General features: G+C 44.9%; 1 protein-coding gene across 2 annotated transcripts in view; it reads left to right on the top strand.

Moving 5' to 3' along the window:
- LOC141107598 (complement factor B-like) overlaps positions 1–15,849 on the top strand; it is a 190,012-nt gene extending 174,163 nt beyond the window's left edge. For both annotated transcript variants that reach the window (XM_073598449.1, XM_073598448.1), the window contains 3 exons: positions 11,362–11,494; positions 13,271–13,320; positions 14,363–15,849. In XM_073598449.1, coding sequence (XP_073454550.1) covers positions 11,362–11,494; positions 13,271–13,320; positions 14,363–14,515 — 336 coding nt within the window. In that variant the 3' untranslated portion in view covers positions 14,516–15,849. The remainder of the gene's footprint in view (positions 1–11,361; positions 11,495–13,270; positions 13,321–14,362) is intronic.
- Positions 15,850–21,090: the final 5,241 nt, after the last annotated feature.

Below are 21,090 nucleotides of genomic sequence, written 5' to 3'. Positions count from 1 at the left end.
ATGTTGGTAGAGAGCCGGAATGGCCTTCCGAGAAAAAAATTGGTGTTTGGGAACCTGCCACTGAGGTACCGCACATTCCACAAATTCTCGAAAGGGGGCAGAGTCTACCAACTGAAAAGGCAGCAGTTGGAGTACTAGCAATTTAGCCAAACTAACGGTTTAGCAACTGGGGAAGGCAAATTTGCCTGCTACAATCAGATGTTGGTGTATTGCTAGCAGATTGCCCGGAAGTGCTTGGGACACCTAATTCTACACCTTCATTCCTCTCAGTGCAGGACTCTGAGAGGACTGAAGTTATAGTGGGGTTGGAGATCCCAGCTGATGAGGAGCAAGGAGAGGTCCGCCTTGTTCTTTGGTGAGGGTCTTTTAAGTACTGTTGCCAACGGACTGCATGGGAGCTCGACATATGTCTGGTCAAGCATGTGGTGCCCAAGCGGCTGCTGTTTTGGCCATGCTTGATATGCTTCGGACATATGCTGCAAACAGCAACGGTGCGATCTGCTGCACATGTGTAAAAAAAGGCCCACACCAAAAAACTTTTGGAAAAAAGCGCAGAGTCAGCAGCGCCCTACACATGCGGAGCTCTGCGGTGTGATGCAGTCGGTTGCCTGCCCTTAAGCTGGCCCCTGGAGGGCATCCTGCCTCGTTGGAGATGTGCCTCCCCCTCCTCCTCCTCCTCTCTTCTATCTGGTACCCATGTAGAGTCAGTGACCTCATCATCCCGTCCCTCCTCGCCACTGGAGCAAACCTGGCAGTATGCTGCAGCTGGGGGAACATGACTGCCAGTTTCTTGTCCTCCTTGGGAACCCCCTCTCTCTGGGCTCACGTTACTGTCTTCATCCTCAACCTGGGTACCATCATCAGAGCCTTTAAAACATTGCGCATCCTCCAGCAGCATGTACCTTACACTGTGGTCGAACAGTTCGGGGGACTCCTCAGGGCATGATGGTGGGGCTAGGGAAGGAGTGACTGATGACATTGAGTCGATGGAAGAGGCCGCTTTGGCAGCTGCATTGGCAGACAACGTACCCTGACCCGGGAACGGCTTGGTCATCCACTCTACCAACTCTTCTGCATGTTGTGGCTCAACACGGTCAGCTGCCGAAAAAAAGGACAAGCGTGCCCCACAGCCACATGCTGAGGATGCACCGTGTCCACAACCAGCACTGTTGGCTGTAGACACAGAGCCTGCTTGCCCTCTTTTAGAGGCCTGTGAGCGTCTGCCTCTCCTTGGTGGCCTTCCAGACATACTGTACAATTAGATTAGCAAAACAACGCCTGAAGTTTACTAAAAACAGTACACCAGGAATGGCCTACAGTCAGGTATAGGCTTGGCTAGACTATATATATACATGCCTGTGTGTGTGTATATGTATGTGTGTGTATATGTATGTGTGTGTGTGTGTGTGTGTGTATGTGTATGTGTATGTATGTATGTATATATATATATATATATATATATATATATATATATATATATATAAAATGAACTGCAGCTCACTGAGTCACCTGCCTGAAAGTGTCTTTGAACACGTACTCCTGGAATGGCCTACAGTCAGGTATAGGCTTGACTAGACTATATATATACAAGCCTGTATATATATATATATATATATATATATATATATATATATATATATATATATATATATATATATATATATGAAATACACTGCAGCTAACTGAATCAACTGCCTGCCTGAAGTAGATTAGAAATAGTACAGCAGGAACAGTCTGCAGTGAGATCTAGCTAACTGAATAAACTGCCTGCTCAAAGTAAATTAAATGACACACTCTCTCTCTCTCTATCTATCTCTCTATAACGCCAGCAACACACTACACAGGGCCGACGTGCAGGCGGCCTTATATAGTGTGGAGCGTGTACTTAAACCCCTGAGCCATAATTGGCCAAAGGCACCCTGTCTTTGACCAATTATGGCTCTGTTTGCTTACGGCGCTGTGATTGGCCAAAGCACGCAGGTCATAGTGTCTGCTTGGCCAATCATCAGCCAGCAAACCACTGCGATGACGCAGTTCATTATGGGCCATTGCATGCCACTCGAATTTGGCGCGAACGGCCCATAATGTTCGATCTTCGTCGAACAATCGAACAGCCGATGTTCGAGTCAAACTCATGTTCAACTCGAACAGTCAGCCCATCCCTAGGGAGGTGTACACCTGGGGGATCCGTGGAGTGGTCTTATTTCAATAAATTATTTAAATTCATGTCTCCCCAAAACACACAGACTCTGGGAACTGGAGGTTCCATATCCATATTTGGGGCCTCTATGCCTCAAACCAGCAATGACTGCAGATGTTAATGTAATCAGCTCAAACCACTGGGGCCTCCTGCTATAATGTGTTTATGCTAAGTGGATCTCTCTCATTGTTTGTATTGTTTCTGTCTGTCTGCTAGTATTGTGTCCCCTCTACCTAGGCTGGTTTAAGTGACTAGTTAATAAGCTCAAGTTAATTATATCAGTATTATGTCAGCTATTAGTTGGTAGAGGAGGAGTAACATAGTTTATGTTGGTTGTACCTTAGTTATGTTAATCATATTTCCCTTATTGTCTTTCAGGACAGCACATGAGAGAGAGAGAGTGGCTCCACCCACTAGGAAACAGAAAAAAACACAAACTCTACCACATTTTAAAAGGAGGCTTCTCCCCACAGCTCATCAGTTTTTGTGTTTCCTTCAGCAAGGAAACACCTAGTAGGTGCCATGGTCTCGTATGGTGCTGTCCTGAGAGGCCAGACTGCCTACCCCACCATAACTTTTTTCCTCCAGAGAGTCTGTTCCTCCAACACTGCGCCAGAGGGTAGCTAGTAAGTGGGCTTCTTTTTTCCTTTCCTGCTCAGAAGAGAGCAGGACTGCTCCTGGAGCCGCTCCTTAGGTGATGGCAGCCGTTCGCAGGCTTTTTTTTAAACCGCATGACGGCGTTACAAGCCGCCGCCATCTTGGTAGAGGCAGAGTAGAGACTCGGCCGGAAGTGAGGTATCCAGCAAGGGGGCGGCACTAGGAACAGGCGCATCATAATTTCCTGCGGAAATGGTGCAGGGGAAGAAGGGAGGAGCGGTCCTGGTGCCTATATTCCAGTTCCGGTCTGGCGCAGCGGTGTCTTTGGACTCTGGAACCGGTGTTTGGAAGCCACCGAACGAAAGCAGCACCACTATGGATTCTGTGGCAGCCGCAAGTGGGGCAGGCACAGGCACCAGCAAAGCCCAGGTAAGAGGGTATGGGGAGCTACCCTATTCACTATGGTGCCTCTCTCACAATGTTTTTTCCCCCTTGGTGGCTGGGGCCTGTCTGGGCACAGGGAGTTAGCTGGTGTTTTACCTGTGCACCTGTGCTGAGTCCGTTAGGAGGAAGCTTTGACTCATTATATGCTGGTGTTCTCTTTTTGTCATTTTTTATGGCAGACTAGGAGCTCTGAATCAGCTGTCAAAAAGAGATGCCCCTCATGTAAGACGAAGTTACTAAAGGGTTGGATTAAGACTTTATGCCAAGTTTGCATTGACTCCTTAGTCAAGGAAGAGGCTTCTTCTGCATGCAGCGACATAATCGCATCAGTTATGAAAGAGCTAGATGCTACCATACAAGCTTTTCGCTCTTCTCTTGTAACACCATTACTGAGTCAGGCGACTACCTCAGACCCCTCTCAGGACACACGGTTAATCCCAATGGTAGAGGCCGAGACTGGCCCTCCTACCCAAAGGGAACAGTCCCCCTCGCACTCCAGAGAGAAGGAGGAGGAGGAAGAGGAAGAGGCAGAGGATGCACCTTCAAGATACAAACTGTCCTTAGAGCAAGTAGACAGTCTGTTGAAAGCGATATATGCAACATTGGGATTAGAGGAAGAAAAAAGAGAATTATCGATGCATGATCGAATGTATGCAGGGCTTAGTGAAACAAGAAGTCGCACTTTCCCTGTACATTCAGTAATCTCGGAGACCATTAGGAAGGAGTGGGCTGATCCAGAGAAAAAACCCTTTTTCCCAAGAGCACATTTAATGAAGACCCAGAGTCACTTTGGAACAAAGTTCCGAAGTTAGATGCAGCCTTTTCCCAAGTGTCCAGATCAACGGATTTGGCATTTGAGGACATGGGTATTCTGAAGGATCCTATGGACAAGAGGATGGATCAGCAACTTAAAAAAGCCTGGCAATCCATTATGGGGAATCTTAAACCGGCTATGGCTACGACCTGTGTCTCTAAAAATATGGAGTTCTGGCTGAATCAGCTAAAGGCACACATTATAGCTGATTCACCCAAGCAGAAGATTCTCGATTCCTTCTCAACCCTAACTGCAGCTGTAGCATATATTTCTGATGCCTCTGCAGAATCTATAAGGATGTCAGCCAGATCAGGGGCCTTGACTAATTCAGCTAGGAGAGCTCTATGGCTGAAAACATGACCTGGGGACACAGCTTCCAAAAATAAATTATGTGGAGTTCCTTTTTTGGGAGATCTCTTATTCGCTCCTGAACTGCAGTCTGTTTTAGATAGAACAGCTGATAGAAAGAAACCCTTTACTATAAAAAAGAAAAAACAGAGTGTTTTTTTTCAACCTAAAAAAAAATAAGGGGCAGGGTAACGCCCCCCCAAAAAAAGAAGGAATTGGTCAGCACAAAGGGGTAGAGGCAGAGGGAATGTCCTTTTCAATCCTCCTTTTGCCTGTGGGAGGAAGGCTTCAAAAATTCCTTCCTCTTTGGGCAAACATGACAAAAAACCCTTTTATTTTGGACTTGCTGGCCCAGGGATACAAAATAGAACTTTTGGACCTTCCTCCAGAGAGATACTGTGTAACAGACCTGCCAAAGGACACAACAAAGGCCCTAGCCATGAAGAACCTGTTAGGGGATCTAATAAAACAGGGTGTTGTGATTCAGGTATCTCCAGAGGAACATTACCACGGTTTCTATTCCCATATTTTCCTGTTAAGGGAACCGTTGGGAAGCTTTCGTCTCATCCTCAATTTAAAACCGTTGAACAGATCAGTCCAATACAGGCGATTCCGCATGGACTCCATCTTTTCGGTAAGAAATCTCTTAGTCAAGGGATGCTTCATGGCATTGATCGACTTAAGGGATGTGTACCTACATGTACCTATAGCTGCTCAGTCTCAGAAATACCTCAGGCTGGCAGTAAATATGGGGAGGGAGGTGCAGCATCTTCAATTCAAGGCCCTCCCGTTTGATCTTTCTTCCGCCCCCCGAATATTTACCAAGATTATGGCGGAAGCCATAGCTCCTCTCCGGCTACAGGGAATTGCGGTCGTCCCTTATCTGGATGACCTTCTATTCTTTGCCCCTTCCAGAGAGAAGTTACAGATGGACTTGGTCAAGGCTCGCAATCATCTGGAGGCCTTGGACTGGATTGTAAACATTCAAAAATCCTCTGGTATTGAGGAAAATACAAAAGGAAAAAGTATCAGTAATCTTGGTCACTCCGTTCTGGCCCAAAAGGGCCTGGTTTTCCTCCATCCTACAAATGTCAGTGAAACCATTCTGGTAGCTTCCCCTCAGACAGGACTTACTACTTCAAGGCCCAGTATATCATCCGGATGTAGCCAGACTAAGTCTCACCGCTTGGTAACTGAGGAGCAGCTGTTAAAAAACAAAGATTTGTCAGAGCCTCTAGTGTCCACTCTACTCGCTAGTAGAAAGAAAGTGACTAGAGATATCTACGCTAAAGTTTAGAGAGTTTACAACTTTTGGTGTCGTTCGGCAAACCGAACCTTATGGGGCGTACACACGGTCGGACTTTTCAGCTACAAAAGTCCGACAGCCTGTCCGACAGACTTTCGACGGACTTTCGACGGACTTGCGGCGGACTTTCTAACGAACAGACTTGCCTACACACGATCACACAAAAGTCCGTCGAATTCTTACGTGATGACGTACACCGGACTAAAATAAGGAAGTTGATAGCCAGTAGCCAATAGCTGCCCTAGCGTGGGTTTTTGTCCGTCAGACTAGCATACAGACGAGCGGATTTTTCGACCGGACTCGAGTCCGTCGGAAAGATTTGAAGCATGTTTCAAATCTAAAGTCCGTCGGATTTGAGGCTGAAAAAGTCAGTTGAAAGTCCGGAGAAGCCCACACACGATCGGATTACCAGCCAGCTTTAGTCCGTCAGCGTCCGTTGGACTTTTGTAGACGAAAAGTCCGACCGTGTGTACGCGGCATTAGAGGACATTGTGTCAATTCTGGAATTTCTACAAAATGGGGTGGACAGAGGTCTTGCAGTTAGCACTCTTAAAGTGCAAGTGGCTACCCTGGGAGTAAACCTGGAACAACCTGTTTCCTCAGTTCCCTAGGTAACAAGATTCTTTAGGTCACTTACTAGGTCCAGACCAGTTCCTACTAGACATTTTCCAAAATGGGACCTGTCAGTAGTTTTACAAGCACTCACAAAAGATCCTTTTGAGCTGTTACAGACAATCTCATTAAGGAATTTGACTCTTAAGACAGTATTCTTAGTGGCAGTTACGACTGCGAGAAGAATTGGAGAATTAAATGCTCTTTCAGTAAAAAAGCCCTTTATATTGATTTACCCAGACAGGTTTGTGCTTAAAACAGATCCAGGGTTTTTGTCAAAGGTGGCGTCAGTACTTGTACTTGGGCAAATGCTCCCGATGCTTCCGCCGATACTATGACAGTCAGCGGTGATCAGCGTGTGGGGGAGTTATAAGCTTCTCCCCCCGCGGCTTTAATGACATACAGCGGTGATCGGTGCTTGTAACTCCCCCACACCCGATCACCGCTGACTGTTACCTCATCCTCCTCCATGCCCCCTCCGTTCCTCTGTCCCCCTATGCCGTTCCCCTCTGTTGCTCTGTCCCCCTCCATTCCGGCGTTCTGCTGTCACCCTCCGTTGTTCTGTCCCCTTCCGTTACACTGTCCTCCTCCTCTGTCCCCCTCTGTTGTTCTGTCCTCCTCCGTTGTTCTGTCCCCCTCCATTACACTGTCCTCCTCCTCTGTCCCCCTCCATTGCTCTGTCCTCCTCCACTGTTCCCCTCTCCGCTGTGTGTATGGAGAGAGTCAGCTGACTCTGTCTATTCACATAACTGAAACATTGTAATCTCCTGTGATTACGATGTGTCAGTTTATGAATGGAGAGGAGCCGCTGTCTTCTCTCCATTCATTCTCAGTGCAGCTGAGGCTGCAGAGAAAGGGACTGGGGTATCTCTATCCTCTGTCTCTTTCTCTGTCTCAAAGGGGAGATATCAGAGGTCTGTTAAGACCCCTGATATCTCACCAAAGCCCCCCAACAGGGCTGATAAAAAAAAACAAAAAACACACATATTGCAATAAAGAATTAAAAAAAATGATTGTAAAAAAATAATGAATGTAAATGAAAAAAAAAACACACAGAAACCGTTCACCCCCTACCCCCCCCCCCTAAAAAAAAAACAAAATCAAAAACAAAAAAAAACACTGTCACGTGACATTAAAAAAAAGTATTGGTAATCGGTATCGGCGAGTACTTGAAAAAAAGTATTGGTACTTGTACTCGGTCCAAAAAAAGTGGTATCGGGACAACCCATATATATATATATATATGCTGTGGTTAACCATATTATGATCATGTGTTCCAGCTTGGGCTGGAGGTACTCTACTACAACTGATGAGCTGTGGGGAGAAGCCTCCTTTTAAAATGTGGTGGAGTTTGTGTTTCCTGTTTCCTAGTGGGTGGAGCCACTCTATCTCTCTCTCTCATGTGTTGTCCTGAAAGACTCCTGGAAAACAAGTTACCGGTAAGTCTAACTTGAATTTTCTGCATACAATTTCCTTTGCATATGATAATTTGATCAGGCTCACCTGACCTGTGTGCTGTATATTCTGTGTGAGTTTTTAATAATGAGTCATTCCTTTAGGATTTTACCTCACGTCTTGTCTGTGTACGATGATTGGGGTAAAAAGGGCTGGTATTAGCTCTTGGTCTGCTCAGAACGGTTTGGAAGGCAGGAAGCACGGTTTGGTGGAAGAAAGCACCTAGTCGGGACACCAAGCGGTTCCATCACATTTGGTGGCAAGCGGTGGAATGCTTCCTGCAGTCTGGGACAGCCAAATCTCCACCGGGATCCAAGGTCCGGATAGCAGAAGAGGAGAGGTACAGATACCAGCCGCCATGGAAGAGGAATTCGGAAGGAGGTTGCGAGAGATACGAATACAGCACAGGGGACCAGTGTCAGTGCAGGTCCTGCTGGGATATTATGATTCTGTCCGCTGGGAACTCTGGAAGGAAGCTCTAACCCATGAGCGCCACCAGGGAAAGATTCTCCCCTCCATCCAGGAAACATACTGGTCGCAATACGAAGTGCGAATGCTGTTACTGGGGTAACAACGGCACAAGGAGTTACAGCTGAGTTAAGCAGGCTGGTCCAGGCGGAGATGCAGTTGGACGAGAGCTAGAGGACCCTCTGCTGGTATGTAGCCTAAATATGCCCGTGTGGACAATTGGATGACAGCCCGACGGAAGGCTTTGGCTACGGCGGTCTGGAGCTGTTGTTCTGGGGGCTGTCCAAGGACTCGGATTTTAACAAGAAATCTTGGAGTACATAGACCGGATGCTGAATGTCTCAAAAGTGCTCTGGGCACAGGAAGATTTGGAGTTTCTGGCCATTCAGAAATGGGAGCTGGAGATCGCCTACAGACGGCTGCTAGACTCTGCTCAGCAGCAGGTCTGGGCTTCCTTTGCCTGGGACTATCAGGAGGTACCAGCCAACAGTTTTGAAATCCTAGCTGAAGTATCAGCAGTGGGGCAGAGTAACAGTGTACTTTGCCCGCCACCACCCGCAGCTATGGAAGCTCTTAGGGCAGATGCAGTAAGTGTTGACTGACCTTGACGAACCTGTTTCTGCATAGTACAAGCTTGGATGGAGGAATGCATCTGTCCAGCAGCCAGGTAACGGTACAGGAGATGGAGCAAACGATCCTTCTTCCCAGCTGCAGTTCAAGGGATCAGGTGAAGAGGAAGCCGTCTTTACTCCCAGCCACAGATCACCGAAAGCATGGATTTTATTGACTTTTCATCAGAGGATGTTATAGATTTTGAGTCACCTGCCAAAGTGCTGGCACTAGACTCACATGAGATTTTCTCTCACCTCATCCACAGGATATTTAGAATCTTGTCAGTTTACTTGCATTTTCAGATTACATCACTTCCTGTAGCTTGTATCAGCATTCACTTCCTGTTAGGTCATTTCCCAGTAGCCTTCACTTCCTTGTTGCATCACAGAAGAGGATTGATAGGGTGTGTTCACCTCTCTGGACCACTCCTCCCTCATTACAAAACTATCATCCACCTACTCCCTATACAATCTGAATGTACAATCGCTTTTAGATCTCCCATCAGGTATGTAGTACAAGGACCTGTCTGATTGGATACAAATGAATGGATTGTTAAGGTGTGTCCTCTATTCCATAGTTCTGCTAAATCTAAAGGAAATTGTACAGAAATTGTACAATCAGATTGCATGGTGTATGACCATCTTTATACAAGTACATAGGAGGGAGTGGACAGAAACACTCAGTTGTCAGGCCTTGTTCACATCCCCACATAGTAAAAACTCACATTCCCGCATGTGTTTGTTTTGGGTGTTTTGGAGCGTTTTCAATCGTCACACATAGGGCAGCCCATTCACTTGAAAGGGCTGCCCTATGCACAACAATTGCCCCAGAGAAGCCCCTGAACTTTTTTTTGGAGTGGAGTATGGTGCGTTACTGCAGTTTTTGGTGCATTTGGGGAGCCTTTAACATGTAATGACAACACAAACACGATGCACATTTGCAGCACTTCTGAAATGCATGGCGAAGCGCAAATTTTCTGTGCAGTTTGCCATGCGTTTGGAAACACACAGATGTGAATGAAACCTCATGGTTCTTGTGTAAACACATTCATTTCACTTTCAGAGCCCCATTCACATCTAGAGTAGTGGGAGCGAGAGATGTTTTTTGGCTTGTTTTCTGTGACACACAAAGGGCAGCCCATTGATTTCAATTGTATACCAAAAACTATATAATAGGAGGACACACACAATCAATCCAATCACTCTGTATCCAATCAGGCAGGTAGGCACTATATCAGGGGTGTCCCATGGGCTGCATGTGACCCCAGGGAGTTTAGCATGCACCCTTTGGGGTGCCGTGAAAACGTACTGGATGGGTGAAGGTGTGCTAATGAGATCAGCTGGTAATCTCCTTCCTGTGTCTTAGCGCCTAGTCTGTCCTGTCTGTTTACCAGGAAGTTTCTGAAGTAATCTGCAAAATATAGCCATGGATGAGATAGGCCTTTTTTTTTAAATCAAAGAATATTTTTGTGCAACAGAGGTACATCATTGGTATATTGGTACACAGGGGAGCTGGATTTTAGAAAAAAAACAAAAAAAAGGTGAACTTAGCCTTTAAATGAGGATCTGGTATAGATGTCAATAGGGTTCGCCCACACAGAAAAAATTACAACAGTTTGGGCTCCTCCTTCAGATCTGCATTCCAATGCTCAACCAATGCAAAAATACAAGAAAAATAAAAGCACGGGGTTCCTTTAAAAAATCCATACCAGCATGCAGCCTGGCACCTGAGAAAAGGAGGAGGACGAATGTGTGGCCCCCTTCTCCTGTATCATACCAGGCTACATACCCTCAACAAGGAACCCCCCTGACAAAACACCATGTCTTCATGTTGATGCAGACAAGTGCCTCTTTCCCACATACCTGGCATAGCGGTTGTGGTGGTCTGTGGACTGGGGGCTTATTGTAATCTTGAATCCCCTTTAAAAATAAGGGGCCCCAAATATTGACTCCCCCCCGTGTGGGACAATTATTATTAAAATAATGTCTTTTTGACCCCTTCAGGCCAATCGCCACCCGCCCCTTTAAGAGTGCTAAAAACCGGGAGGCAGAGGTGCAAATTTGGGTTATGTGACTGCTGTAATTGGCTGTCACAGCAGTCACATGATCGGAAAACTCCTGATCGCAAGTATGTATCGGGAGCTTACCGATGCCCACCAGCTACCATGCTCTCAGCATGGTAAGTTGTTTACACAGGGCCGCATATAATGCGGCTGCTCAGCGTTAAGGCCCACCCACTGACAGCCAACACATATGCGTTCAGCTGGCATGAAAAGGTTAAAGGAGGCTTCTAGACTCGGATAAATCCCCCTGTCTGCAGACCCTTAATTCCCTGTGCAACTGAGGTTTAAGTCTGCCAACTGACCATTTAGTTTGGCTGAACTTCTGAACAGCCAAAATTCAGTCTGAACTGGCAGCTCTTTCCTAGTACTCACAAAGTCAGTCAGCCTTTCCTCTGTCTGATTTTTTCTCATTCTGTCCTAATCTACTAATTTCTTATTTACAGAGACAAGGTTGCCTCAATGATGCAAAGAAAGTGGAAGACTTTAAAGATGTGGCAGATATCAAAGACGTTGTAACTGACAATTTCCTGTGTACTGGAGGAATAGACCCTGAAGTGGATCCCCAGACCTGCAAAGGTAATCTATAACTTTGCTAAGCCAATGTTTTTCATTTTTTTTCATGCTCGCATATCTACCCAAGAATCTGTCAAGACAGTACAAGGGAGCTGCCATTGCTGACTTGGTTTTAAAAGTGCAATGGTCAGAGCTTTTATCCTAATCCTTAGTCCTTACCCCTCTATGTGTTAAGTCATAGATCTAAAACAAGGATGTGTATATAAAGTGTTGGGATAACTCATATACACATGCCTGTTCCAGGGCATAGACCCACAAAGCAGTGAAGCATCCATTAGCATAACAGTCATGGACCTTGCACCTTTAAAAAAACAAGTAAAAAGTGGAAGTTGTCTTATTTCAATCCTGACTCATTACCTTTAACTGCTAACTCCAACCAAAACTAATGTTTTATTTTTAGGAAGACATGGCTGGTTTTAACCACCCCTTTTCCTTGGAGACATCAGGAAAAAAAGGGATAGAAAGTTACAAATTCCCAGCAACCTTACAATACGGAAATGTCAGTTTTGGATGGACCTGAGGTTTGATAGTGTTAAGAGCAGTGGCGGCGCCGCCCCCCACCTCCAGGCAGTCACAAAAAAAATTTTAAAAAACGGCCCTATGGGAAGCGCCAGGTCTATGCAATCACGAGATTGCAGATGAGGCGCTTCATTTGCGGGCTTTTGTCCCACCTTGCGGAGCTTCTGCGGAGAACAGAGGGGTTTGATGGGACACAGTGAGGCTGCATTTGATGGGGCAAAGTGAGGCTGCATTTGATGGGACACAGTGAGGCTGCATTTGATGGGACACAGTGAGGCTGCATTTGATGGGACACAGTGAGGCTGCATTTGATGGGACACAGTGAGGCTGCATTTGATGGGACACAGTGAGGCTGCATTTGATGGGACACAGTGAGGCTGCATTTGATGGGACACAGTGAGGCTGCATTTGATGGGACAGTGAGGCTGCATTTGATGGGACACAGTGAGGCTGCATTTGATGGGAAACAGTGAGGCTGCATTTGATGGGAAACAGTGAGGCTGCATTTGATGGGAAACAGTGAGGCTGCATTTGATGGGACACAGTGAGGCTGCATTTGATGGGACACAGTGAGGCTGCATATGATGGGGCAAAGTGAGGCTGCATTTGATGGGCACAGTGGCTGCATAAGATGGGCACAGTGGTTGAATAAGATGGGCACAGTATCTGTATTTGATGGGGCACAGTGGCAGCATTTGATGGCACAGTGGGAGCATTTGATATGGCACAGCGGCTGCGTTTGATGGGCACAGTGGCTGCATTTGATGGGCACAGTGGCTGCGTTTGATGGGCACAGTGGCTGCATTTGATGGGCACAGTGGCAGCGTTTGATGGGCACAGTGGCTGCGATTGATGGGGTTTTTTTCAGTTTGTTTGCACCCCCCCAAAAAATTGAGCACCAGTCGCCACTGGTTAAGAGGGAAACGTCTTGCTCTTTCACAGTTCCTTCTTCCTCAAAGTCATTTGACTTCTATTGGTTTAGCTTTTCTTGTCTGTCATACACAACTGGCCTTATTCGATAAAGTGTGCCAAGTACAGCAACTAATTACAATCCATCTTGTATCATAACGATTCATTCAGATTCATTGCTTTCAGCCCATTCAAAATGTATCAATACAAAAGCACATTGACTCTTGCATTCAATTTTGGATATGGCAGGCAATAGGCAATGTACCCATTTCAGGCAATATAGTAGTAATACACCCTGCTTACTTAGCAACAGTTCATCAGTTTATTAATGCTTATTTTTATCTCTTGCAGGAGATGGTGGTGGTCCTCTTATTATACAACATAAAAAGCGTTACATCCAGGTACAGTAAACCTTTTAATTATGATGGGTGGATTTCCAGCATAGTTTTGTAACATGTTTTGCTTTACCTTGCCTCACTTTCCAGCAATCATTATGCATTGCCTATATGTTTTGGTGTTTTTATTTTTTATGCCTGCAAAAGAACTTTTCTTCCCTCGTGATTTTCCCTTACTTGTTCACATTACAAAGTAGTGCAAGTTTCATACTTTACCATTCTCCTTTTCTTTTCTCTTTCATTTCCCTTTTTCTTGCCCTTCCTTTTGCTTTGGAGGAGCACTGTCAGAGATGAGATCTTTCCTTTTCTTTCCCCTTTCCTTTTCCCTCTTTCCCTTCCTAATAGCTATCGCAACTCTAACCCTTGTTCTAGCCAGCAAAGTTTACTTAAAATAAAATATCTGTGTGCAGACAAGGAACGAATTGCTGCCTCTGTAGCAGCAGGAGCCATTTATATCCTCCTGCATAATCCCTGGTAATAACAAGGTGTCAACGAGACAACCCACTCACCAGTATATACAGGGGCTCATGGCCAAGCAGGTGGACAGTATTGGCCATTGGCACTTTGCAAAATACAATTTTTACTTACAAATTTGAAGCCAGTGCCTGGAAACTAAGAAGTACTTTTAAAACTTGACATATTCATCAAAACATTTCACAATGGGAGGAGTTGTATTTATCAGAATTGCACTAGTGCTTCAGTGCCCATGGAGGGTAGCACCAAGCAATCAATATTTGCATATATTTTCCTTATGATGTTCACTCTCCTGGCCACCCTATGGCTAAATTCACCACAAAGAGTTGGGTATAGGGGTATGTGAGTCAAAAACCTACTACACTGCAGTTCAGAAAAACCCGAAATGATCACTATTTTTTGTTTGTTTCTACAATTGTGAATACAAAGCAGACAGCATTTTGCCTCCAAGAGCATCCAAGCACTCATTTTTAATAAAATAATCACATGATTCAAGAGAGCAGAGCAGAAGGATGTCCAGTTTAAGGTATTTTGCAATAACTTTTTAATCTCTTTCTCTTTTCTGCTTCTACAGGTCGGAGTAATAAGTTGGGGAACAGTGAACAGCTGTAAAGGGTATAAAAGGGAACAAGTCCCTGCAGCTTCTCGGGACTTCCATGCTGGTGTTATCCCTGGGATAGCGTGGATAGAAGAAATTATTAAAGATGAACTTATATACCTGAAGTGAATGTTCCACACCTTGTGGGCAGAAAAGAATGAATAAGACTCAATGTCGATTGTGTGACAACTTACTGATATTTCTGCGAAGACTGATATTTCAGCTTTGGATATTGGCCACCATCTTCTTAATGCTCTTGGGGACTCTGGCATTTGCTCTGTACTTAAGCTTCTCTCATGAGCTAGAATCCAAAACAGCATTAGAGGGAGGAGAAAATAAGAAGCCAATGAATAAAATTACTAGCATCCAGTCATAATTGATATAAATGTTTTGGAAGGGCTTCCCCTAAAATAGACCTATACATTCCTGAATACAGTAAAACCTTTGTTTGCGAGCATAATTCATTCCAGAAACATGCTTGTAATCCAAAGCACTTGTCTATCAAAGCATTTTTTTTACAGGGTATAAAAGAGAAGAGAGGCGCCTCTAAGTGTAGCAATAAGTTGCTAAATGTTGTACCTTCATTAAATGTAACCATATTGCTACACTTAGAGGCTCCTCTCTTCTTTTTTATACTCCAGTTGTGACATGACGCTACTCTTATATCAAGACATCACTTGTATATCAAGGCAAAATTTATTAAAACATTTTGCTTGTCTTGCAAAACGCTCTCAAACCAAGGTTTTACTGTACATCTCTCTGAGTGATGGTTAAAAAAGGTATAGCAAGCTCTGAAATACTTATGTTTCCCTAAAGTTCTTGTACTTTGACAGCCAGCTGGTCACATGATCAATGCTGCGGCACTGGTCATGGTCACCCGGTTTCTGCTTAAGGTTAATCTACCTAAAAGTTAATCTAGAGCAAGGCAGGCAGTGGCTCCATTTCGTCAACAGAAGATTACAAAACTAAGTGACCAGTTATGTGGCATGCACTGAATTGAGACTGGAGTGGTAAGTAATTCAGCCCTTATATTACTCCTTATTTATCCATCTAAACAAGACAATTAACATAGGTTTATATCTCACAATAGGTTCCGTTTAAGAGTTAAAGCTAAAAAAACAACACATTTATTTCTGGTATACAGTAATAGGGGTAGGCTGAGTGTAACAGCCTCACCAATGAGATCCAGAACACCAAGGTTCCATCTCAGATCTTCTCTCCTTCACTGGTCCAGTCATCCCCACTTCTTTAAATAACATGTCAAACTAGCAGCAGACATGATCTGTGCAGATAATCACGCTGGAAAGTATACTGTTAAAGGTGCAATTAACATCTTTCCCAAATGCATTGTTTTCTATCTCAAGCTATGATAAAGATGGCCATTTTGGACCCCTGAAATGTGTTGGATACTATTTTGATTGTCCCCCTGACCCTTATTGGAATAAAGTCGTATCTGAACCTGGTGTGGTGCTTCAATTCACATTTTTGCTACACTACACGCCAAGGAAAACTTTGACACCCTATTGGGTGTAGAAGCTTCCAGCCACGGAACACTACTCCATTGCAAAAACATGGTAAAAATGCATATGCTTGCTTGCTGTTTTTTTCCTCCTGTGAAAAAGGACACGTGATTCAAAATGCACCAAAAATGCAACCAAGGGTGCACTTGTGATACCTTATTGCAGCGTTTTCCATTTCAATGGGGAGGTGCATTTTTGGTGCATTTCTTTTTACTGCACCACACATGCATCAAAAATGCAGCATGCATTTGTGCAACTGACCCACAACTGACTGGTGTGAAGAGTTCCCGAGGATTTAATGGTCGTGCATTTTTCTTCTACTTTTGGTAAGGCTGATTAGTGTGAAAGGGCCCTAAGATAGGATAGCAATGCCTACAAGATCCAATGCTATTTTACACTTTCTTTAACCACTTCAGCCCTGGACCATTTGGCTGCCCAAAGACCAGATATTTTTTTGCGATTCGGCACTGCATAGCTTTAAATGACAATTGCGCGGTCGTGCGACATGGCTCCCAAACAAAATGGATGTCCTTTTTCCCCACAAATAGAGCTTTCTTTTGGTGGTATTTGATCACCTCTGCAGTTATTTTTTGTGCTATAAACAAAAAAAGAGCAACAATTTTGAAAAAAATGCAATATTTTTTACTTTTTTCTATAATAAATATCCCAAAAAATATATAAAAAAAATTTTTTTCCTCAATTTAGGCCGATATGTATTCTTCTACCTATTTTTGGTAAAAAAAAATCGCAATAAGCGTTTGATTGGTTTGCGCAAAAGTTATAGCGTCTACAAAATAGGAGATAGTTTTACGGCATTTTTATTAATATTTTTTTTTTTTTTTACTAGTAATGGCGCCGATCTGCAATTTTGATCGTGACTGCGACATTATGGCGGACAGATCGGACACTTTTGGAGCTATTTTGGGACCATTCACATTTCTACAGCGAGCAGTGCGATTAAAAATGCACTGATTACTGTGTAAATGTGACTGGCAGTGAAGGGGTTAACCACTAGGGGGCTCAGCAGGGGTTAAGTGTGTCCTAGGGAGTGATTCTAACTGTGGGGGGGGCTGGGCTATGTGTGGCACGACACTGATCACCGTCCCCGATCACAAGGAGCTGTGATCAGTGTCACTAGGCAGAACGGGGAAATGCTGATGTAAACAAGCATTTCCCCGTTCTTCCTCTCCGTGAGACGATCGTGGGTATCCCCGCGGGCATCGAGTCCACGGGACCCGTGATCACACTCACGGAGCTAACGGCGGGTGTGCGCGCGTGCCCACAATGCCGCGTCTTAAAGGGCAATGTACAGGTACGTTAATATGCCTGTACGTGTCCTTCTGCTGACGTATATCGGTGTGAGCCGGTCAGAAAGGGGTTAAATAACGTGTCTGCCCCAACTATTTCAGTGAGTACCTGCATCCTCTCAGTACCAGAAATGTGGGAACTCTGTGGAAAGGTGAAGAAGGGGTAAGCTTGAGGTATCTAACAATCTACAAAGTATAGCCTGCATACAGCCTGCCCTCATCACACTCCATTCAAATTGGAACTAAGTTTCTTTCTTAAAACTTGTCGACATTTTGTAAAAATGCATACTAGCTTTTTATCATTAACCACTTGTCGACCGCCGCATGTACATATACATCGGCAGAATGGCATGGCTGGGCAAATGGGCGTACAGGTACGTCCCTTTGAATTTGGCGCCGTGTGGTCACGTGTGCGCCGCCGGCGGCACGCGCGACCCTGCCGGGAGCTCCATGAGTAGGATCGCGGGTCCCGCGGACTCGATCGCAGCGGGGATACCCGCGATCGACTCACGGAGCTGAAGAACGGGGAGATGCTAATGTAAACAAGCATCTCCCTGTTCTGCCTAGTGACACTGTGACTGATCATAGCTCCCTGTGATCGGGAGCTATGATCAGTGAAGTGTCATTCGTAGCCATGCCCCCTAACAGTTAGAATCACTCCCCAGGACACACTTAACCCCTCCCTAGTCCCCTAGTGGTTAACCCCTTCACTGCCAGTGTCATTTTTACAGTAATCAGTGCAATTTTATAGCACTGATCGCTGTAAAAATGACAATGGTCCCAAAAATGTGTCAAAATTGTACGATGTGTCCACCATAATGTCGCAGTCACGATAAAGATCGCAGATCGCCGCCATTACTAGTAAAAAAAAAATTATTAATAAAAATGCCATAAAACTAACCCCTATTTTGTAGACGCTATAACTTTTGCGCAAACTAATCAATAAATGCTTATTGCAATTTTTTTTTTTACAAAAATATGTAGAAAAATATGTATCGGCCGAAACTGAGGAAAAAAAATTTTTTTTATATATTTTTGGGGGATATTTATTATAGGAAATAGAAGTAATGCTTTTTTTTCAAAATTGTCGCTCTATTTTTGTTTATAGCGCAAAAAATAAAAACCGCAGAGGTGATCAAATACCACCAAAAGAAAGCTCTATTTGTGGGAAAAAACATCAATTTTGTTTGGGAGCCACGTCGCACGACCGCGCAATTGTCAGTTAAAGCGACGCAGTGCCGAATCGCAAAAAAGTGCTCTGGTCTTTGGCCAGCAAAATGGTCCAGGGCTGAAGTGGTTAAGTAACCAAAACTGGGGAAGGGTGAAAACCTTGGTCAGGTGTTTATTGTCAATGAATAGGGTGATGATAAATTAGTTTTAATCACCCCAAAACTGTATGGGCAAACACAGGCAGCCTTATTGTTTTAAAAATGACAATCAAACAGTGACAGTTTTGAGAAAAGACACAAGGCAGGCTTACATCCACATAGCCCGCACTCACCACCTCCCAAAACAATATACAGTGCTTCCAGAAAGTATTCACATCGCTTCACTTTTTCCACATTTTGCTATGTTACAGCCTTATTTCAAAATGGATTAAATTCATTAATTTCCTCCAAAATTCTACAAACAATACCCCATAATGACAATGTGAAAGAAGTTTGTTTGAAATCTTTGCAAATGTATTAAAAAATGAAAAAAATCCCATGTACATAAGTATAAACAGCCTTTGCCATGACATTCAAAATTGAGCTCAGGTGCATCTTGTTTCCACTGATCACCCTTGAGATGTTTCTACAACTTGATTGGAGTCCACGTGTGGTAAATTCAGTTGATTGGACATGATTTGGAAAGGTACACACCTGTCTATATAAGGTCCCACAGCTAACCGTGCATGTCAGAGCACAAACCAAGCCATGAAGTCCAAGGAATTGTCTGTAGACCTCTGAGACAGGATTGTACCAAAGCACAGATCTAGGGAAGGGTACAGAAAAATGTCTGCAGCATTGAAGGTCCCAATCAGCACAGTGGCCTCAATCATCTGTAAACGGAAGAAGTTTGGAACAACCAGGACTCTTCCTGGAGCAGGCCAACTGGCCAAACTGAGCGATCGGGGGAGAAGGGCCCTAGTCAGGGGGGGGTGACCAAGAACCCAATGGTCACTCTGACAGAGCTCCAGCATTTCTCTGTGGAGAGAGGAGGATCTTCCAGAAGAGCAACTATCTCTGCAGCACTCCACCAATCAGGCCTGTATGGTAGAGTGGCCAGACGGAAGCCACTCCTCAGTAAAAGGCACATGACAGCCCACCTGGAGTTTGTCAAAAGGCCCCTGAAGGACTCTCTGTTTCATCAGAACATTTATTGTTCTGATGAAACAAAGATTGAACTCTTTGGCCTAAATGACAAGCGTTATGTCTGGAGGAAATCAGGCACTACTCATCATCTGGCCAATACCATCCCTACAGTGAAGCATGGTGGCGGCAGCATCATGCTGTGGGGATGTTTTTCCGTGGCAGGAACTCAGAGACTAGTCAGGATTGATGGAAAGATGAAAGCAGCAATGGTCAGAGACATATTTGATGAAAACCTGTGTAGCACCCTCTACCAATAGGTAGATGCTAGTAATAGATTTTTTACTAGGAACTGTCAGCACAGGAAAATTTAGGCAGGCCTATGCTGCAAGCTAGGCCTGTCTGTTTTGATCTGGGTGCTGGGAGTAGTGAAATTAGCAGTGGGTGTGACCACTTGTGCTCTGGTTCTGAGGCGCCTCCCCTGCTTCCAGGGAGAATGTTCTGGAAGAGGGGCAGGGCCTGAAACTGGAGTGGCAGGCAGCTCATGTGGGAGCCCTGACCAATCCCCAACTGGTATTGGCAGGGGGTGGGCCTCCTATATAAGCTGAGGTAACATGCCACTGTGGGGGATTGTCGGCTGAGTGAAGTGGAGGATGGAATACTAGGCAGCAGGAGGGCACCCCCATCTGGGGGGGGTGGGCCGATCGCAGGAGGAGGCCCAGGGAGAGCTGTGAAGGAACTTTGCCTCTACACAGTCATTGTCATTGTCTTTATCATCACACGGTGGCTGATAAAGAACTCCTGGATCAGAGGGGCAGGTGAAGCTGTCGGAACGTGTGGTCCGGTCAAGTTCTCCATCAAGAACTCAGGTCAGTGAAAGGTCGGTGAGTGTTACTACAGTGGAGGGCTGGATGTGCCAGGAAGTCTGTGAGGGAACTTTGCTTCTACATGGTCATTAGCAAAGTCTTCATCATTTACACAGTGAATGATGGGGAGTCCTGGAGGAGAGGAAGAGACTGTGGGGATCTGTGTTAAATCGATGTGGCCTGAGGGCACAGGATTTGCAAGCTGGGCTGGCTTGGAACAGTAGTCCACCTTCTAAACTACTAGGCCTCCGGGGAGAGGTGCTGCAGGCCTCAGGCTTAGTAGCAGAAAAGCAACCAGAGCCTGCTTAAGGACTTAGTCAGAATGGGTCCTTACTGCTCAGTAGAAGAGGATGTGACATTAATTCACTTAAGGATAAGTATTGTGCAGGAGGAGAGAAGTTTTGTGCAGGAGGAGAGAAGTTCTGGGACCATCACTCTTACACGGTAAAGAGTGGTGTCCTCATACTTTACACGGTAATGGATGGGGAATTCTCAGAAGAAATAGTCTGCAGGAGTGAAGCAGAGGAGGCGCAACAGTCTGCATAGTGATGCAGTAGGAAGTTCATATCAATCATAAATGCACATCATCTCTTCTGGCTCTAAATATGTACTAGTGTGTATAATCTCTAAAATATGATGGCAATTGAAACATCCTATGGGCATCCCATATATCCTTTTCCCCAACCAAGTTGTACCCCCCAATTAAACAAAAACAAAACC

This window comes from Aquarana catesbeiana, linkage group LG09 (genome assembly GCF_042186555.1).
Source record: "Aquarana catesbeiana isolate 2022-GZ linkage group LG09, ASM4218655v1, whole genome shotgun sequence".
Taxonomy (NCBI): Eukaryota; Metazoa; Chordata; class Amphibia; order Anura; family Ranidae; genus Aquarana; species Aquarana catesbeiana.
Note: the sequence above shows the minus strand (reverse complement) of the source record. Positions and strands in the feature narration are given on the sequence as shown.